The sequence below is a fragment of the Bombus pascuorum genome, chromosome 2 (genome assembly GCF_905332965.1).
Source record: "Bombus pascuorum chromosome 2, iyBomPasc1.1, whole genome shotgun sequence".
Taxonomy (NCBI): Eukaryota; Metazoa; Arthropoda; class Insecta; order Hymenoptera; family Apidae; genus Bombus; species Bombus pascuorum.
The window spans coordinates 16,946,574-16,965,302 of NC_083489.1; the positions used below are offsets into that span (position 1 = coordinate 16,946,574).

Genomic DNA, 18,729 nt, shown 5'->3' on the forward strand with positions numbered 1-18,729 from the left:
AATGTATACCTTTAATGCCTTCAAGATCTAATTTTTTTTTAGAGATTACACGACAGACTTACGAGATTATTCACGCACATTTAAACATCTCTTATGAACGAACGTACATATTATGAGTTATACGAACAATTCTCTTAAATGTCATTAGTATCAAATATCATTATTATGAAACTCGACTATCATCATACTGTAAAAATTTAAAACAAATCCGAAAATATACATATATAGAAATTACGTTTCAATTATTTAATAGAAATACGCATTAGGCTGATAAAACCGCGATATTCAATGGAACCATATTTAACACTTGTTTATATATTTACATATATGCTTAAGATTATATGGTTATTCATGTGATATACTAACCTTTTACTAAACACATGTTTGCAATGAATATCTTGTTGTAATTTCACATTTTCAGATTCAGTTTCAAATTTTACCAATACGACAATAATGATGATAGCCGTCACGACAATCGTTGTGACAGACGTTACAATGGAAATGAAATGCAAAATATTTTGTCGTAACACGTACGATATGGACATAATGGTTTTGTGAACGCTTTCGCGAGATGGTATTTCTCAAAAAGAGCATGAAAACTCGTCGAGTTTTACAATATCTACATATTATTTTCTTCTGTCACGCATTATCCTTTGCAGATGGATCGAGCAACTTACCTTCTGTTTCCAAATTTCTTCCCCTCTTATCGAAAAATTCGGCATTTTCAGATTGCTCGAAACGAAGGAAAAAAAGATTTTCACAGGACATCGAAACGATTAACATTCAAATATTTAACAGGACGTTAAACGTTTAATAGTTCGAAATATCATAAACCTGAAGGAAACTGTAATAATTTTTATCGTGGCTTGTCACGAAAGAAATCTGTAATCTGATGCATAAACCGATAAACTGACTATTCGTAACGTTTCTTTCGTCCCCCTTTTTATCGTTAAACGATACGATTATGAACGCTATTTGTCCAGATGAATTATTGTCGCAAGTATCGTTTCGGCAAGACTTCGCGAGATGTAACAAAGGACAGTACAGATCACACTCGACCGGACTCGATACTCATTATTACAGCGTTTATTAGGCTGCACGATTTTTAATTTGCAGAGGAAAGTACTTTTCCGAAGTTGTCTAGAACTATACAATTTAAAACATCGATTGTACTTAGAATACAACTTATAATCGAAGAGCAAGAGACGTAATTTATAGAAAAGTGATTTAAAAATTTTAGAATTTTAGAATTTTTATGGGTGTTTTTGCCAAGCAAATCCATTTAAATAAAATTTTCTTTTCGATTTCTCTTTCACACATTAAGTTTTTCTCATTGGCCTGAATATTTCGAAAATATCAAATTTCACAAGATTAGTTAGGCTCAGCAGATTACGCTTACAAGCGTAAGCGTTGGGTTTGAAAACTATTTAATCACCTTAAAAGTGAGTCTAACCACTAATCTTGCGACATTTCATATTTTTGAAATATTCTCTAATTTTAATGTGAAAGTGAAATCGAGAGAGAAATTTTGTTTGAATTTATTTTCTCATTCTCAAATGATACACAGGAGCACTGTGCACCCCGGTGCCAAGGCTGACCTCCTTTCGCTCGTGCAAGGTGGGTTGCTCGCGTGCAGAGGTATTTTGTCCGATCTTTAATTGTCAATAGCTCAATAAAAAAAACATAAATCAATAAACAAAGCCGATAACGCAATTTCTTTATTCTTGATTCTCGTCTTATTTCTACTGCAAGAATCATCCCTTAAACTTTCTGGCACCTGTAGCTGAACACCCTCTCTCTCTCTCTCTCTCTCTGTGTGTGTGTGTGTGTGTGTGTGTGTGTGTGTGTGTGTGTGTGTGTGTGTGTGTGTGTGTGTGTGTGTGTGTGTGTGTGTGTGTGTGTGTGTGTGTGTGTGTGTGTGTGTGTGTGTGTGTGTGTGTGTGTGTGTGTGTGTGTGTGTGTGTGTGTGTTATAACGTAGGAACTTGTGTAATTGGTACTAAAATTCTCAGTTTAGGTACGAATTAGTAAGTTTCAAAACTCGAAAATCAACGAATCACGACTCGCGTCACGTTGTTCGCACATAATCTTCGATTACCGTTCTATATAAAGGAAGACGTCATAAAAAAAGGACGTTGAAGAAAGACTGTTTTTTTAAATATCTCCAAGATATAGCAGATGTACGTGGACTGTGGATATTCGCGAAAATTTTTACTATGTATCCAAAGGCAACTAAAGAAATAGAAATTAAGCAGAGATTTACTTTACTTTCGAAATGTTACATTACGTTTTGTGCAGTTTTGCATGTTTCCCATAAACTTTATTTATGGAAAATAATGATAATAAATATCGCAATTTTCCATAAATAGATAAGAATCCGCGCAGCCTATGTTAATTATTTGTTATTAAATTGGAAAACATACTCGAGACGTCCCCGACTTGACGCGCTTGGATTCTGTGGTTCCTCGTTAATTAGCGTCCTGGTGATCGAGTCATTGGCCTCTTCCTGTTGATATAGAAGAAGATACGAATCTTGATTCTTCTACAGAATGGTAACATCGATTACACGAAGGAGGACGACGCTATGAGCAAAAGCTGCTGTGAACTACTTTAGCTACCTCCGTGAAAAATACTTGAGTCTTCTCGAGCACGTGTCGCAATTCCGTCAACTCGAGGTAGTTACTCTTCAGGTTCACCGCGTTTTGGCTCAGCTCTAAAATGTCGTTCTCCGTTTCCTCGAGATGGGCCTGCAACCAAATAAAATACCTTTATTCTTTACCCTTTCGTTCTATCGTTCCAATACGATGGATGAAACGAAGAGTAGAGGACGAACAAACGATTGGAGAAATAATTATTCGTTTATCGTCGCGATTTCTCGCATTTTCTTTATCGAATACAAAAAATACACGCACGTGTACTTTCAACTTCTTACAGGACATAGATATTAACGTTACAGCTACCGATCTGTAGTTGTAGTTGTAGTGTACCAGTCTAATCTACGTTTTTCTACGACATCAAATTAACCAGTTAACTGTTTTCGACGAGTATACTCGTCATGAAGAAATGGTAATATTTTGTATTATGACGAGCTTTGTCGGTAATAGAATTAAAAAGTAAAATAGTCGTTTCGTTTATTTATGATACATTCTTATAGTATATAGATTATTTAGTAAAAATAATTGAAATTAATATAAACATATTTGTGTTAAAAACAAACGATTTAAACAATTTAATGAAAGTAACTTTACGAAACCGTATTTCTAGCTGTTGGCTAATTCTTTCAGCCCCTTGCTCTCTGTATGCGCGTGTTCGCGACAAACGAATACATTTTACTTCGCACATATATTTTTTCTATCTACCTATCTATTGTATTTTTGTATATATTTTAGATTGGTTAGAAATTTTTGCTGATATTATCAAAGCGATAATGTTTCGTTACGATGCTAACGGAATTGCTTTTCAATATATAAAATTGATACGAACGATTAAAAGATCGAATACGATAAGAAGCTAAGAGAGAGAGAGAGAGGGGGGATAATCGTGAGGAAATTAATTAAGTCATTATCGTTAGGAAGGAAATAGAAATCTTACCTCGAGATCTATGATCATACGAGGATTCGGTGCCCGTGGTAGTTGGGTGAGGTTATCAGCAATCGGTACTCCGTCCTTCCTCACTTCAGCTTCGATGTACCGAAGTTTCCGTTCCATCTCGTCGCATCGACGCACTTCGTTGACGAATTTTCGTTGAAAATAATTCACATCGCCATTGAGCTGCGAACGAATCAAGAGCGAAGAGAGTAAACAAGAAGATCGTTAATATTGAACGCGCTGTCTAATCGCGCTGTTCGCTCGATCCCTATGCTCATTGCACGTATGAAGGTTCGTTTCATTTTAAGTTCGAACTGCAAGTTTTCTCGAGCGAGTGACTGTTTCCAGTCAATACAAAAAAAACGCAATTCAAAAACATCAAAGACATCGATGAAAGGTTGTTTACCAACTCGAAACGCATAAAACAATACCGATTGCGAGCCACTATTACGTTACGTTCATACGACACTTCCGGTTAAGCTAAGTTTCGAAGAAATCATTAACCAGTTAATTCGAGAATTTAGTTTTAGAAATCTCTCGTGGGGTTAAGTCACGAAATGCGTAAATAAATACAGATAACGACGAGTATACTTGTCAAATGCAGCGAAATAAAGCTTTCGTTCGACGTGTATACTCGTCAAATGCAGTTAACTGGTTAAACGAGATATAACGTAGCCGACGCCTTCTCGACTTCTGTATAATCTTCTCTTCCACTATAATTAATTATCTGTACTCGCAAAAAAGCTATCGATATAAGAGGCATAGGAGGTGGAAGCGATACAGCAAGGTCGTAAGATCGAACAGTAGTTAAAATCCTCGAGTTTCCGGCCACGTAAGTACGAAAGTATTTGTATTACATGTACTATAGGAAACATTTTCAACTTTCGTTCACATGGTAATGAAACACCACTGTGCCAAGATTATCTTGTATATGGAAAGTCAGCGTCTAGTCGATCGGTCGACCACGTTTTGCAGGACATCCTGTATACTGCAAACATATGTGGTTGCTCGTATTACACGTCGATGATAAAAAGCTTAAGTCGTTTAGTCGAATTTTAAAAATTTTTAGAAAAGTTTAAAAAAATTCCTTTTTAGATGCTATTCGAATAGTAAAGCAATTGTGTAGGTGTACTTGTACCAACCTATGTATTACCTATAAATATAACCTATACACATATCTATATTTATAAATATAAATATAAATTTAACCTATATATATATATATATTGTATCTACCTATCTCGCAATTTTTATATACACGTGTATAATTTTCAGATTTTTTTCGATCTTTACCAAACGTAATCCATCAGAGTTCAAGTATATTTCATTCATATTCGTAAAAAATTTCTGCGAGAGTGGAAATACTTTGGCGAGTCACTGCAAGTACTTAGGGGCTCGTTCAAGGTTAGGTAGAATATTAGCTCGGAACAAATTCTTCTTCCGTGGTATATTTAAAAATAAATACGTATTTATCTGCGTGTAAATACGAACTTGTATCTTTCGTATCTCAGTATCTCGAATTTCGTTGTACTTTATAATCCCGTCCCGGTATGTAGCCGTGTAGCGCTTCTACCTATGATATCAAAGAATTTGAAGAAAGATTACACCGATAATTAAACTTACATCACGAAACTGCACCGTGCCCGTTTCCCCGAGTTCGGAAACGGAAAGATAGGCCGCCTCTGGTTGAATAAACAACTGGCAGAGGGCCATCTGCTCGCTCCTGAATAATGCACCCATCCCAACAGCCAGTTATGTTTTGTCCTGCAATAACAAAAAAAAGATTTTCATTTTTCTGAAAGTACAAAAAGTAGAAAGAACGATTATCTTACGTTAGGTTATACCAATGGCTATGTATACAGAGTGTCTTACGTAAACAGGACGAGCTACAACTCTGTGACGGTAGATGATAGGAAAAAGATTTCGTTCGGCAAAATTACATAGTTCTGAGTAATATACGATCCCAAAATGGTGTTTTTGTAGCTATTCTCGAAGCGACGCTATTTTCGAGATTTTTAGATGATCTTCACTCTTTGAAATAAATTTGTCAATTTTTGTCGATACATAACGTCGATCGATAAGCTTCTTTTTGATTTTCTATTTCTAACTTCTCTACAAAAGGACCAGACTGCTACTTTAGCCGGAAATACTTAATTTGAAATATATTTCGATTTCATAATAAAGCGTACGAAAGCCAAGGAAAAGGTAAAAGTAATAGACCTGAAAGTGCCATGTTACCATTTATGATATACAGTGTCATATAAGAAATGCAATGCGACCTTGACTCTTTATCGGAAATAATCTTTTGGAAATTTTGTACGTTCGGTCGGCACTTTCTTGCCGACTGGAAACTGATTAACTTTTATTCAAAACATTTTTTTATTGTGTATACTCTGTATACCCACGTATAATATATAACATGTATAACGATACTAAGAATCGCATAATAAGAATTCATTCAGTTTTGAGGTTTACTAATTTTCATAACCACCGTTGTCATATAATAGTGTGATTTTCTTCAACTCAATAACAGCGACAGCGTGATTACATCTTTGTTTATCGATATTTCTTCGTCATTAAATTGTGTAACGAAATTAAGCTTAAAGATTGCTATCGCTTTTTTCTTTTCTCGATTTCCGTTGTATGTATTCACGTATCTCGAAAGTTGTTAACTTATTATCGATCAAATTTTCTCCTGCGTATTTAATTGCGAACAGATGTTCGTGCGTGCTGAGATACAAGCACAGGTGGTGGTGGAAATATCTTTACAATAACTTTATATGCATACGATAGTGTATATTGTAAGACAGCTTTAATTATTTATACTATTTAGACTATCATATTAATATCGATATATATATATAAATGATAAACATTTACGTGAGTAAAATATCGAAAAAAAATATAATGAATACGTATTGTATTAGATTACAAATATAAAGACTATACGAGATAAACGTATCTTTTTCAGATCGAATTTAAAAACCGTCGTATATTATATTTCGATAACGTGTTTCTTCGATAACGATCACGGATGGGATCTTGGAAAGAGATTGTCGAAGAATAAATCGCGATATACACACATATAATCTATACTTATACATGTATAAGAAGTAAGAGCGTAGAGACAAGAAAAGCAAGGCAACGTGTTAAGTTCAAGGTGATTGTAATCTTTTTCACATGATTTGGAGTTACAATAACGTTTCCACGTAATGTAATTAATCTTGCTAAATTACTACTAAACACAGGTGTATTGCGCGACTCAACCTTAGATAATTCTACATGATAACTCGTTACGACTACAACTGTTTCTATTCTACTAAATGTTACCAAACTGATATTTTTATTTTTCATTATTTCACTTTATTTTATTTTCCGCATAATTCTCCTAGTGCCATCGTAATTCTTAATATAATAAAATATTTGTTTTTCCTATGTTCGTTTAACTAATTATCAATTTAACAGAACGATATACCTTTTACGTTATATTTAGCTTTAACCAGTTAGCTGTTGCGACCTCTTTAAAAACTTTGAAAAGCGTGTACCCCAAATGTGTCGCAAAAGGTAAGCAATGACGAGTATACTCGTCAAGGAATAAGTATGCGTGGCTGTTATAATATAGAATTAAGTTGTAACGGAATGACCGTTTAATTGTTTAATTTTATTGCCGTATTACGTTCATGGAATAGAGCGAGTTTTTAACATTCCTTGTAATTTTGAATTTCAGCTCGTATACATACGTGTAGATAAGAATTCCATCATAAATCTTATCATATTTATTAGTTATAATACTTGATAATATTAACGACACATGTCGTTAATACGTATTATTTATATGTAACAATTTTATTGTCGTCGTCGTCGTTGTTATTGTTGTTGAACGCTAATGAAGTCAAACAGTTAAATACATTAGATATTATTTTTCCCAGACATTCACCCAACTCTATCAAGTAGTGATAATTCAGGAAACTGTAGGATTAAACAATGAATTTGAATTAGATTCGAATAGATTAGTAAGATAATAATAGATAGATATATTTTCCATATATTCCACATACTTCAAACATTTAAACGTAATCTGAAAACGCCCAAGTATCTGAGAATGCAAAGCACAAATTAAGGTCGTCTCGACCACAGTTGAAGTAATATCATTAGCGAAATTTTACGAATTACGCGTTATAAATTATTAACCAGTTAGCTGTGGCGATTTCTTTGAAAATTTTGAAAAGTATGTACCTAAAATGAGTCGCAAAAAGTAAACGATGACGAGTATACTCGTTAAACACACAGTAGTACATGTGGCTGTTGATGAATGATAAATGAAATGACCGTTTTATTTTTTAATTTTATTACTGCAGTTTACTGCAATTACCGAATTGCAATTTAGATAGCAAATTGTAACTACCTTTTACGCACGAGTATACTCGTCAAAAACAGCTGCCTGATTAAGAATCGTCCGTTATTGCATTTGAAACGTTAGAGTCTATAATTCAGCATCGTAACGATAATCTCGTCAATTTGATAGAATAAAATTAATTTTGATCCTGTATGTAGGCGTATCTCTTCACATTCTTTGATCAACATTTTCATCATTCGTATTACTATTATTATATTGATTATTATTTCATTATATCTTGTTATTTAGCTACGCGCATGCCACAGATTAAGATAGATTAGATTAGATGCTTCTACAATACAGATTCAGATTTTGCTTAGATTTCTTTGAGTGCCTCATTTATCCTACCTTCGATTTTTTAGATAAGATTTATCGATTCTCTGTAGCGTTTTATTTTTTTGTCAAGCTCTCTATCGTAAACGTGCTTTTTTTTCAAAATGAACTAATACGAGCGAGAAAGAATAGAAAGAGCTGTGGTGAAATTGAGAAGCATGGGTAAAGAAGGATCAAGTTTAAAGCGGTTAAGACCTAGATTTATTAAAGGTTTATTAAGGTTTATTAATGCAGCGTAGTGGACAATTGACCACGTTTAATTAAATACCTCTGTCGCAGAGATCGGTCGAGTAGAAAGAAAGTTTTTTTTATCTTGAAACTGGTTCAACTTGCAGCTCGATACGACTGATATTCTACGAAATCTACACACGTACGCATTAAATGTTGCTTCTATATAGGTTTTTAGATTTATCTCAAATTTTCCCAATGTAATCATGTTCGTCGTTGGTCTCGCGTTACAGCGCTCGCTGAAATCTCAATATATTTCATATAATTCACATATACGACACTTTCACAAGCCACACTGTACACTAGATCGCGATCTTGCAAGAATATGAAATTTTGATCGATTAATCGTCTCCTCGACACATAAAACTAATAACGTCGCGTTTCGTATAAAACCAACAGATGTCCTAAAAATTATGAACGATTCTATTACATATGTATACTAGGTACGTATACAGGGTGCGCCGTTAGAATCCGGACAAAAGAAGTTTTGTGCAGAAAGTTGTTTATTTAAGTCAATACACAAAAACACATGAAAATGTTGTTATATCTCATTTAAAGGGTCCTTGCTGAGAACTTTTATTCTATGTAACCACCCTCTGCCTCTATGACCTGCTCTATTCTTGCTCTAAAGCGCGAGCACGCTGACTTCAACTGGTCGCGTTTAATTGTCGCGAATTCTGACTCGATAGCAGCTCGTAGGGAGTTGACGTTGGGGTGCCTGCATTTATTAGTTTGTCTCTCGATAACGCCCCACACGTAATAGTCCAATGGGTTTAGGTCGGGACTGTTAGGAGGCCAGAAATCTTTCGACCAAAACATGTCCACATTGTCAGAGAGCCAATTTTGAACAAGATGACTTGTGTGAGCAGGTGCGCCATCTTGTTGAAATAAATACGGCCTTCCAGAAGCCGTAATTTCCATCCACGGCTTTATTACTGTCTTCAGGACCTCCAAATAAACCTCCTTTGTGATTCTTTCGCCTTTTTGGAAGAAGTGCGGAGGCATGACGTCGCCCTCACTTGAGACAACGCTCAAAACGTGAACACTTGCTGGAAATTTGGTTTTGCCCACAACAGGAACATCTTCGAGATTGTGGGCCAGCCAACGGTCGTTCCTCCGATTCACTTTGGCATCCACAGTAAAAATTTTCTCATCGGAAAAAAACCTAATGCGGCCAGCAGCTTCGTGTTTTAACGAACACAGAATCAAATGACAACGGGCAAATCTTTTAAGCTTGGCGGCCTCGGAGAGCATCTGACGGACTTTGAGAACGTAGGAGGCATATCTAAGATCCTCTTGAGCTATTCGACGGACAATCGTTTCACTCACCCCCAAGACGGAGGCTAATTTTCGGAGAGAAGTTCCCGGATCTTCCAAAATCATGTCTTGGGCCCTTTGAATAATTTCTGGCGTCCTTGTTGATTTTTCCCTAACCTGAACTTTTCTCGCCGGAGAAGGAGAACCCTTCTCGAACCACTCTGAGGCTGCGTATCTCTTAGCAATGTCGTATACCGTCGATCTTGGGTAGCTAAAGAATTTTATAATTTCGACCGGCGTTCTCCCGGCGCGAAGACTTTCTATAATCGCCGCTCTTCTATCGTATTCCGGGTTTTGCTTAACGAGTTCTGTCATTTTGAGGTTATAGAAGACTTATTGACATATTTAACTAACTTCAGAGTCAATCAGCACAAACATCTGAATTCTAATATGGTGGGAACTACAAATTGAATTCTGTCCGAATTCTAACGGCGCACCCTGTATATGGATGAGTATAATACGTATACTATACAGGGTGTTCTGTTAGGTGTCTTCGAATTGAGGATCACTGCGCGTCTCACTGCCTAGGCTGGCCATTTTTCGTTCGTGTAAGGAGGTTTGTTCGCGTGCAGGGGTATTTTAGCCGAACTTTAATCGTCGATAACTAAGAAACAACACCGAAAATGCGATCTTTTCATTCTTGATTTTCGTCTTATTTCGGCTTCAAGAATCACGCCCTAAATTCCATGACACCTGCAGCTGGATACCCTGTATAGATACGAACATAATCCATTTCATTAGAAGATAAAAATGCCTTTCGACAAACTGATACGTACAAGTTATTAAGTCAAACGATAGCGATACGTAGCTTCATGGAACAGGAAATTTCGTTACACATATACATACACGTACACGTATGTACAGGTTGGCAATTCTTCACCGGTTCGTTCTCATATGGAGGAACCGAGATACCGAGATACCGAAATAGAAGTTAACACAAAGATAAGTAGAACGTTTCTTAAGTACATACAAATGTATTGCATCCGTATGCACATATGCTCAGCCTTAAATTATAAAGTCTACACCTTGATAGCGCAATTCCTTTTATCACTTCTCTCGGTCGAACAAAAACATCTGTGAAAATAGCTCGAAACTTGGAGAATTGCAACGTTTTCAAGTAACGTAGTTTTCGAGTTACATATGTACATATGATACTTTTGTATATACAAAAGTATCCCATTGCTCGGCCTCCTTCCAGCTAAATGTTTCAAGCTGATTGCGAATTGACTCAGTAGTAATATTAATCCGGCGATATAGTAACATAAGCTTATCGATGTCGATATAAACAATGCTGACCGACAGAACGACCGAATTAACCAGTTAACTGCATTTGAAGGGTATACACGACGAGAAAAAAATTTTCTTCGCTGCATTTGACGAGTATACGCTTTGTCGCTTGTATTTATTTACGTACTCTCATGACCTAAACCCATGAGGGTTAATATTGCTGTTAACTACCAACCAAACTAATTAATAATAATAATAATAATAATAATAATAATAAGTAAGGTATAGGATAGAGTTGTTCAAAATGTTAAACGATAAAGCTTTGTCACATATCTGAAAATCATCGAAATCGCAAAATATAAAATACTACGACTACTTGTAAATTGTCAAACGATTCACCTAACGTGCCCAAAGTAATTGGTAATTAATAATTGCATCAGGCATAAACAAAAGTGACAGAAACTATATTACCGACATTCTTGATATTTCCTATTTAATAATATTTGTTATTTGCATATGTTACGCTCCTTTTCGAATATATGGCAAAATTTCTGTGAACGTTGACACATTCTCGCATAGCTCTGTATTTAAGCGAGATTGGTGAAATTGGAAAATGTATAAATAAATTTATGCATGTGCACCATACGTAGGCAGAACAGCGTGCGGTATTAATCGACTGTGCACGATAAAACATATCTGCTACGTGCATATCCGAGCAATTGTTTCGAATATCTGGATCGTATCGGTATTTACTCGAGATAATAGGAAAAACACTCGACTTTGGTTCTTTCTTTCGGGTTTTCGTAGCTTACAGCTGTTGCGATCTCGTGATAAAGCGAGGGAAAAAAAAGAAGTAAACAATGATGGCAACAATTATATAGAATAAAAAAAAAGATACACACCGCCAACCGTGCTCCACTTACAATTAGATAAGCACGCAATCAAAAACACACAGATGCTACAAAATACGTGTACACCTCGAAAACTAAACGCTTGTAGGTAAACGGTCGTACGATAATACGTATGCCGTGTATAAATTCGTAGTCTTCTGTCGTTGAATAATCGTTCTGTTACATCTAATGGACAGATGTCTAACGATACCAAGTACTTGTTATACTGTTAGGCGAAATAAGTTGAAAAAGAAATGGCACGTACACAGCTGACTTACTTATTTTAAATAATTATCATTTCAAAGTCTGACTATCGTATAAGAATCGCGACCGAGTTTCCGTTATCTTCAGAAAATATTGATATGATCAAATACAGGGATAAATTTTGTCGATTTTCATCGTTTCGCCTTGTGGACGTTGCGTAATCGTAAATCATCCGAGATATGAATTTACGCAAAAACAATGGAGTTTCTGAATCGATGAAATTTTTGATAGGATCTATCTGACCGGATAACGTCGATCGCATAAGTTGTTTAGGAACGACAGATGGAACGAAAGACAAAAACCGAGGGAGAAATAATAGAAGAAGCAACGAGAGCGTTAGTGGTTAATTTCGTTAAATGAAATGCAGTGTTTGATAGTGAAAATATTAAGTCCTTGTTTACCGACGTACGATAAAGGTAAGCTAGAGACAATGAAAGGCTCGCGAAAGGCAAATTCAGAAACAACGAAAAGTTAAAGGAGAGCCGTTTGATTTAAAGGGGAACCTTATTTATTCGTGTTCGTCGCGTTGACGGCTAATTGAAACTTTGGTAACGCGACGAACAACCATAAACTGATCGAGGGCGGAGTGTGCAAAGCGGGGCTTAAACGCGATCATTGCGTGCGAAAACGTGTTTGAGCGTCAGTTAGTCAATTAGCAATTAGCAGAACGAGCGTACGTTTCCTATAAACTGTGGGAAAACATCAGGGCTTGGATTCTTAAGCGTTGACGTTTCTAGTTATCTAAGAAACCAAAAATCCGTTAACAACTCCTGTTACATTCGATGGTCTCGTCGTCTCGTTTTCGTTCGTTAATTTCTGATTTCTACCGACTAACCGTTCAGATACGGAACAATTACGACACGGTTCGTGACAAATATTCTCGTACAGTGAGAAATAAGATGGAACTGTTCGTATAAAAAGCAAGGCAAGAAGACGGTTCGTCGCTTCTACAATAGATAATACAAAATTGCCAAAATTGTGTCAATAAACGTTGCTCGAAAAATTAATATTTTGGAGGTTAGGAAGATTTGTTTGTTTCCGTTGATACGGTTGAGATTGCGATTGCGGTTGCGGTTGCTGTTCCTTCGCTTGCTCTATCTATCTGTTTCACTGGTATTTTCTATCGAGACGAATGTCGTTGCTGCACAATGAACGTTGCTTGCACAGCGATATGTACAATTCCACCGAAAGAGAACTTCTTTTTGGTCGTTTGCGTTCGTTTCACTTTCATCGCAACCCGGGAACCCTACGAAACCTCTTTTTCTTTCGTTTCACCCTGTATAGCGGATGCGAAAATAAAAAATATAGATGAAAAATACAGATGTCTATAAAAAGAGAATGCAATGTATACGTTCGGTATACGGAAAAAGAAATCCTGACACGCTATGGATTGATATTTATACCTGAATTGCTTTAATCTTTTATTTTTCCATGAGGAAAAGCAATTAATCTTCCTTTTTGATCAATTCAATGATACGCGCGAACAAGATGTTTCCCGATCGAACGACACGACGAACCGATCGTCGTTGGTTTACGAACAAATACCCGATACTCAATCTTGCGACACACAGTGCAAGTGTAACGTAGCGAGCCAATTAAACGAAAATTGAACGAACAACGTGGATTCGTGGAACACGCGCAATGATATTCTCATGGAGAACGAGATCCAATTTAGCGGAAACTATTACGTGGTGGGACAAGCGGAAAGAGGAAAACAGACGTAGATTCCACACGCATCCTACCTGAGGCCCTAATTAACCGCTGCTAATCGAGACGATTCAGCTCGAAATATTCCATTATTAAAGACGTGGCTGTATCGTTTATATAGTTCGAATTGCCACTTGCAATCTTACAGAATGTAAATGCTCCCTGTTTAGCCGACGTCACGAGGCAGAGAAAGAGGGGAATATTCGTGTTCGAGATCGGTTCAAAGTATAAGTACCTGCATATACGCTCGAAATTACTCGTGAAAGGACCGGCGTCTTTATTCGTTAACACGTTTCATGCCTCGTAAATCAGACGCGAGTACCTAGCAAAGGCAAAAATTGCGCCTGCGTACATACACGTACGTAGAAATTTTCAATAATACCTAAAAGCATAGTTCGTACGTTGTTTCACGAGCCACTATAAGTTTTTCGATTCGCCGTTAGAATTCGTTAGCTAGTGACAAATATATACATAAGTATGCGCAAACATCATGATCCATTTATCATTTTCCGTGACAATATACATGAATTTGATCAAGTTGAAGAAGAACTCCTACTGTACCTACGCATGCTAAAGCAAACGAATATTTTAGCATTTCTGTTCGATATATCTCAAACACATTTTTTGAACAGAATATCCATCACGTTACATAATTTCTATGAGCGTATCCATAATTGTAGAATCGTGCAAGTCGGAAGAATTGTATCTAATTACATAACGAAGTTGCCAACATTACGGACAAAAGTTTTTATGGAGTAGGTCAATTTTCATTGAACGATAATCGCTCCTTGTAACATCGATTCCACCCTGTTACGCGTATTCTCCTTTATGATACACACCCTCCTGTTATGGCACGACGAATTAATAAATAGTACAAGCAGTTGACATTTAGCATTTGAGTATCACTGCTTGCATTAGCAATATTATCGTATGTCCAAGCACGTAATTTCTCCGCGCTTTTGAAACATCCTTCTTAAACTTAATGTATAATTCGAGTTTTTTCAAACTGCGTAAACTAATGTGCAAATTAATAATTACACCCTGCACGTAGGTAGTAGGTTTCTCCCACGGTCGATCGCTGATCTATAAATCCCATGTAGCCAACGAAAACACTAGTTTCCATATTAATTGCTTTCTATCTCTCGAAACAACAGATCTTCCATTAACATCTCGAGTCGGTTTCTCATGGGTTTAAAATAAATACTTTGTCGAGTGATAAAATAGTTTTACGAGGTTTACGATTGAAAGCACCAGTTTTATTTTTGTATATCGCCTTTCGAAAAGCAATTTAAATATCACGTTGCGATATTTCCGTTAGATGTATTACACGTAACTGCGACGATAGTAAATTGTAAGGAATGAAATCATTGCAGATAAATTTTGTCCGTAGTTTTCCAATTAAAATACATCTTGTCTTGATAATAGTCAAGTGTGCGGATACTTTTGCACGACAGTGTACGTATAAAAGAAGATTATCGTATCCAGACTTGGGAGCAATTGCTTGCTATTCTTCCTTTGTCCGATCAAACAACTTCGACGTAACTTTTTTACTCAATGTCAATCATCTTACGAAACCTCTGACTGTCGTATGAAAGTTACAAAGTGAGGAACATATGTACACAAGTGACAGCGATTTTTAAATTCGATATATTTGTCACGATCAGAATAACTGTTACTCGTATCAACGCTACTCTTTCGTTCGATAATTTTCCCATTAAATACGTGTTTTCGTTGCTCCGCTAGTCACTTAAAATTATTATTGACGTTCGTTGTGCAGATTAATAACATTTAACATCAAGTGAAAGCAACGTTCCTAACAGTTAATATTTGATCTTAGTTATCTCTTGACAAAATGACAAATTTTCAAAAAGTATTTTTAAACGGTTTACATCACCAAAAACGTTTCCATTTTTCAACCGTTTCATACGAGAATATCAGTAGGTTTTAGGCGAGCGACGTAAAATAAAAGTCGGAAGACGAACATAAATGGACCTATCGCATTTTTTCTCTGTCTTCATACGATAAGGAATTTCTTTAAGTGTTACGATTAACTAGTTAACTATTGCGACCTCCTCGAAAACTTAGAGAAGTTTTCTATTTCTAAAATGTGGCGGGAAAAGTGAACGATGACGAGTATACTCGTCAAGCACAGAATACGCGTGGTGTACGTTATAAAACGGAATTAAGCTGCAACGAAATCACCGGTCTTATTTCTTAATTTTATTACCGACAGGACTCGTCGTAACAGAAAATGTTGTCGTTTCTTCATGATGAGTATACTCATCAACAACAGCTAACTGGTTTAAACGTTAATCAAATTGGCCGCGGCAAAAGTAAAATGTAACTCGAATAAAGGATGAAAGAAATGAAATACAAAGCTGGTTGCGACTATCGCGTTTACTCACCCGCCGAATGATGTGGCGCAGGTATTCAAAAAACAGATTCAACGAATACAGCGATATATAGCGTTTTCTACGAATGCAATGGATCGAAACAACCACACGACCGGAAAAAGATGAAACGCGAAAGGAAGAAACAGAAGAAGGAGAGAGAGAAAGAAGTAGGGAGAGAGAGTGAGAGAGGGTGAGAGGAGAGAGTGAATTACATAACAAAAGAGCGATCCAACGATTTGACTTGATTCCACACAATACCGGACCGACTAGCGCGCACTCACCGACTCACTTTACTGAATCTAATTCAACACTCGACCCAATGTCCCACCTCCGTGTGTTTCGTATGTGGTGGGGTGGCACGATAAAGGAACAGACCTCGTGATGAGTCCGTTCATTGTATATAATCGTACACCGTAAAGATACATTTATTCAAATCAATTTGCCGTGTCAGGTACCACAGGCTCGTTCATCGACGACGTCTGTTCCGATTCACCGGCGCCCTAAAATCGATCTCGAATTTCGAGATCGTTTTAGTGGTTACGAACATAGTATGATAACGTTCGAATTATTTGCAAAAGGTAGCTATCGATCGGTTACGAGTCAAACGTTAATATAGTGAAAATGTTAATACAGATATTATGACAATATTATGGATAATAAAAGACAGCCGAATGTTGAAAGTTTAGCGTATTACGTGGAAGCTTTCATGTTTCAACTATAATAACAGTCTCATGTTACAAAGAATCATGTATAAAGTATGTCTTGAAAAATGATAAATGGCAGGTTGTGAGGTACTAGCACGAATAACTTATTCAAATACTATAAAGATTAGCTGAATTTTAAATTTTATTACTATAAAGTGTAATATATTATACATGAAATTTAATAAAATTTAGTATTTGTGAAAAAATTTTCTCTACTATTCTACTCTAGATAAGGCGCGACTGAAACACAATCGTATCAGATTATTGTATCCGATAAAAAGATTAACATGATTATGAAATATTCAATAAATTCAGGTGATTCGCAGAAGTTATTGGCGAAATAGAAATGACAGACGAAACGGTTTCGCTAGGAAACCGTGCGGCATTGCTCTTTTAAAAGAACGTACGTAAGAAAGAATTTACATAAATACACGTAGCCTAATCCATAAAGATACAGGTCGGTATCTCGTGCAAGTTGGGATGATATCGTAACTCGTAACTGCAACTGCAGTCCACAAGTACAACTACACGATGAAACGGGGCACAATGAAATTACATTTGATCGGCGGAGAATCATAAACGCAGGAAGAGATGCGCAATGCGCACGGATGTGAGGAAGATTACAGCAACTCGACGTAACGCAACGTACACATAGAATTTTAAAACATAATCAAAGTCACGAGGACGATCCACTCGTCGACGACGAATCAACCCGATTTGGCTGTAACATTTCAACAAATATCACAGTGATTCGAATAAGGAGGCACGGAACAGGAAGGAGAAAGAAGTTCATAATAAATTAGCGTTAAGTTGTTTGCCTCTTGCAACCGTTCTCTGTTCTCTTAATTGCTAGACCTAAATAGAACCTACTTTTTCTTTTATTAATTTAATCTCTGCTAATCGAAGAAATCGAATTTCCACTCGTCACTACGATTTCCAATTTCTCTGATATAATAAGTTCGATATCTTTTAAAACGATTATACGCTTTACCGGTGACCTCCAATTTTCACTATTCCATCGCAGTCTTTTATTTTATAAAAGCTTTATTTTATCGGACAAGCACGAGAAATTCATATCTTTTTCAAAGTTTTAATTCTTTCCTTTTTTTGAAAAAAAAAAAAAAAAAAAAAAAAAACGAAAGCTTCGAGTTAAACAGCGAAAATTGAGGTTAGGTTGAGGTAAATTGGCGTTAGGTAAATAACTGACAAATCTGTGATATTCTCTAAGGGATGAATGCTATTGATCTTAAGTAGTTCTATTAGTTTAAATTAATTTGTAGTAGTCTGTATAACAAATGTCATTAATATTCGTTAAACAATCAAACGGCTATCAAAGGCACATATTTAATGGCAAAATCAAATGAACGAATAGATTACACATGAAATTGCTCGATAATGTATCAAATTTCGAAATTCTTCTTCTACTATACGAAAGATTGAAAATATGACTAATTATGCTTTCTACTTGTGGCCTTTGTTTATGATTCGATTAAAATCGATTTCACTGAATTTCATTGAATTTCCCTTTATTCGGCATTAATTCTATGATTATGAAAATTTCCATTCAACAGTTTCGCCTTACGCTCGTTGAAATCACTGCAACAAGAAACTAATAGCGAGAGGATTTCTAGAAAAATTGCTATTTTTTATTCGTGGTTGATCGTTCTTCCATTCTTTCTTTCA

At 36.1% G+C, this 18,729-nt stretch overlaps 1 protein-coding gene across 3 annotated transcripts in view; it reads right to left on the bottom strand.

Moving 5' to 3' along the window:
* LOC132916702 (V-type proton ATPase 116 kDa subunit a 1) overlaps positions 1 to 18,729 on the bottom strand; it is a 56,430-nt gene that overhangs the window by 12,146 nt on the left and 25,555 nt on the right. Inside the window, exons 1-5 of one of the 3 annotated variants that reach the window (XM_060976941.1) lie at positions 16,355 to 16,654; positions 5,211 to 5,351; positions 3,591 to 3,770; positions 2,618 to 2,746; positions 2,423 to 2,541 (exon numbers count right to left, since the gene is read on the bottom strand). In XM_060976941.1, the coding sequence (XP_060832924.1) occupies positions 2,423 to 2,541; positions 2,618 to 2,746; positions 3,591 to 3,770; positions 5,211 to 5,327 (545 nt within the window). In that variant the 5' untranslated portion in view covers positions 5,328 to 5,351; positions 16,355 to 16,654. Of the gene's footprint in view, positions 1 to 2,422; positions 2,542 to 2,617; positions 2,747 to 3,590; positions 3,771 to 5,210; positions 5,352 to 16,354; positions 16,655 to 18,729 lie in introns of those variants that run through there. The other 2 variants (XM_060976943.1, XM_060976942.1) reach the window with 2 other exon arrangements.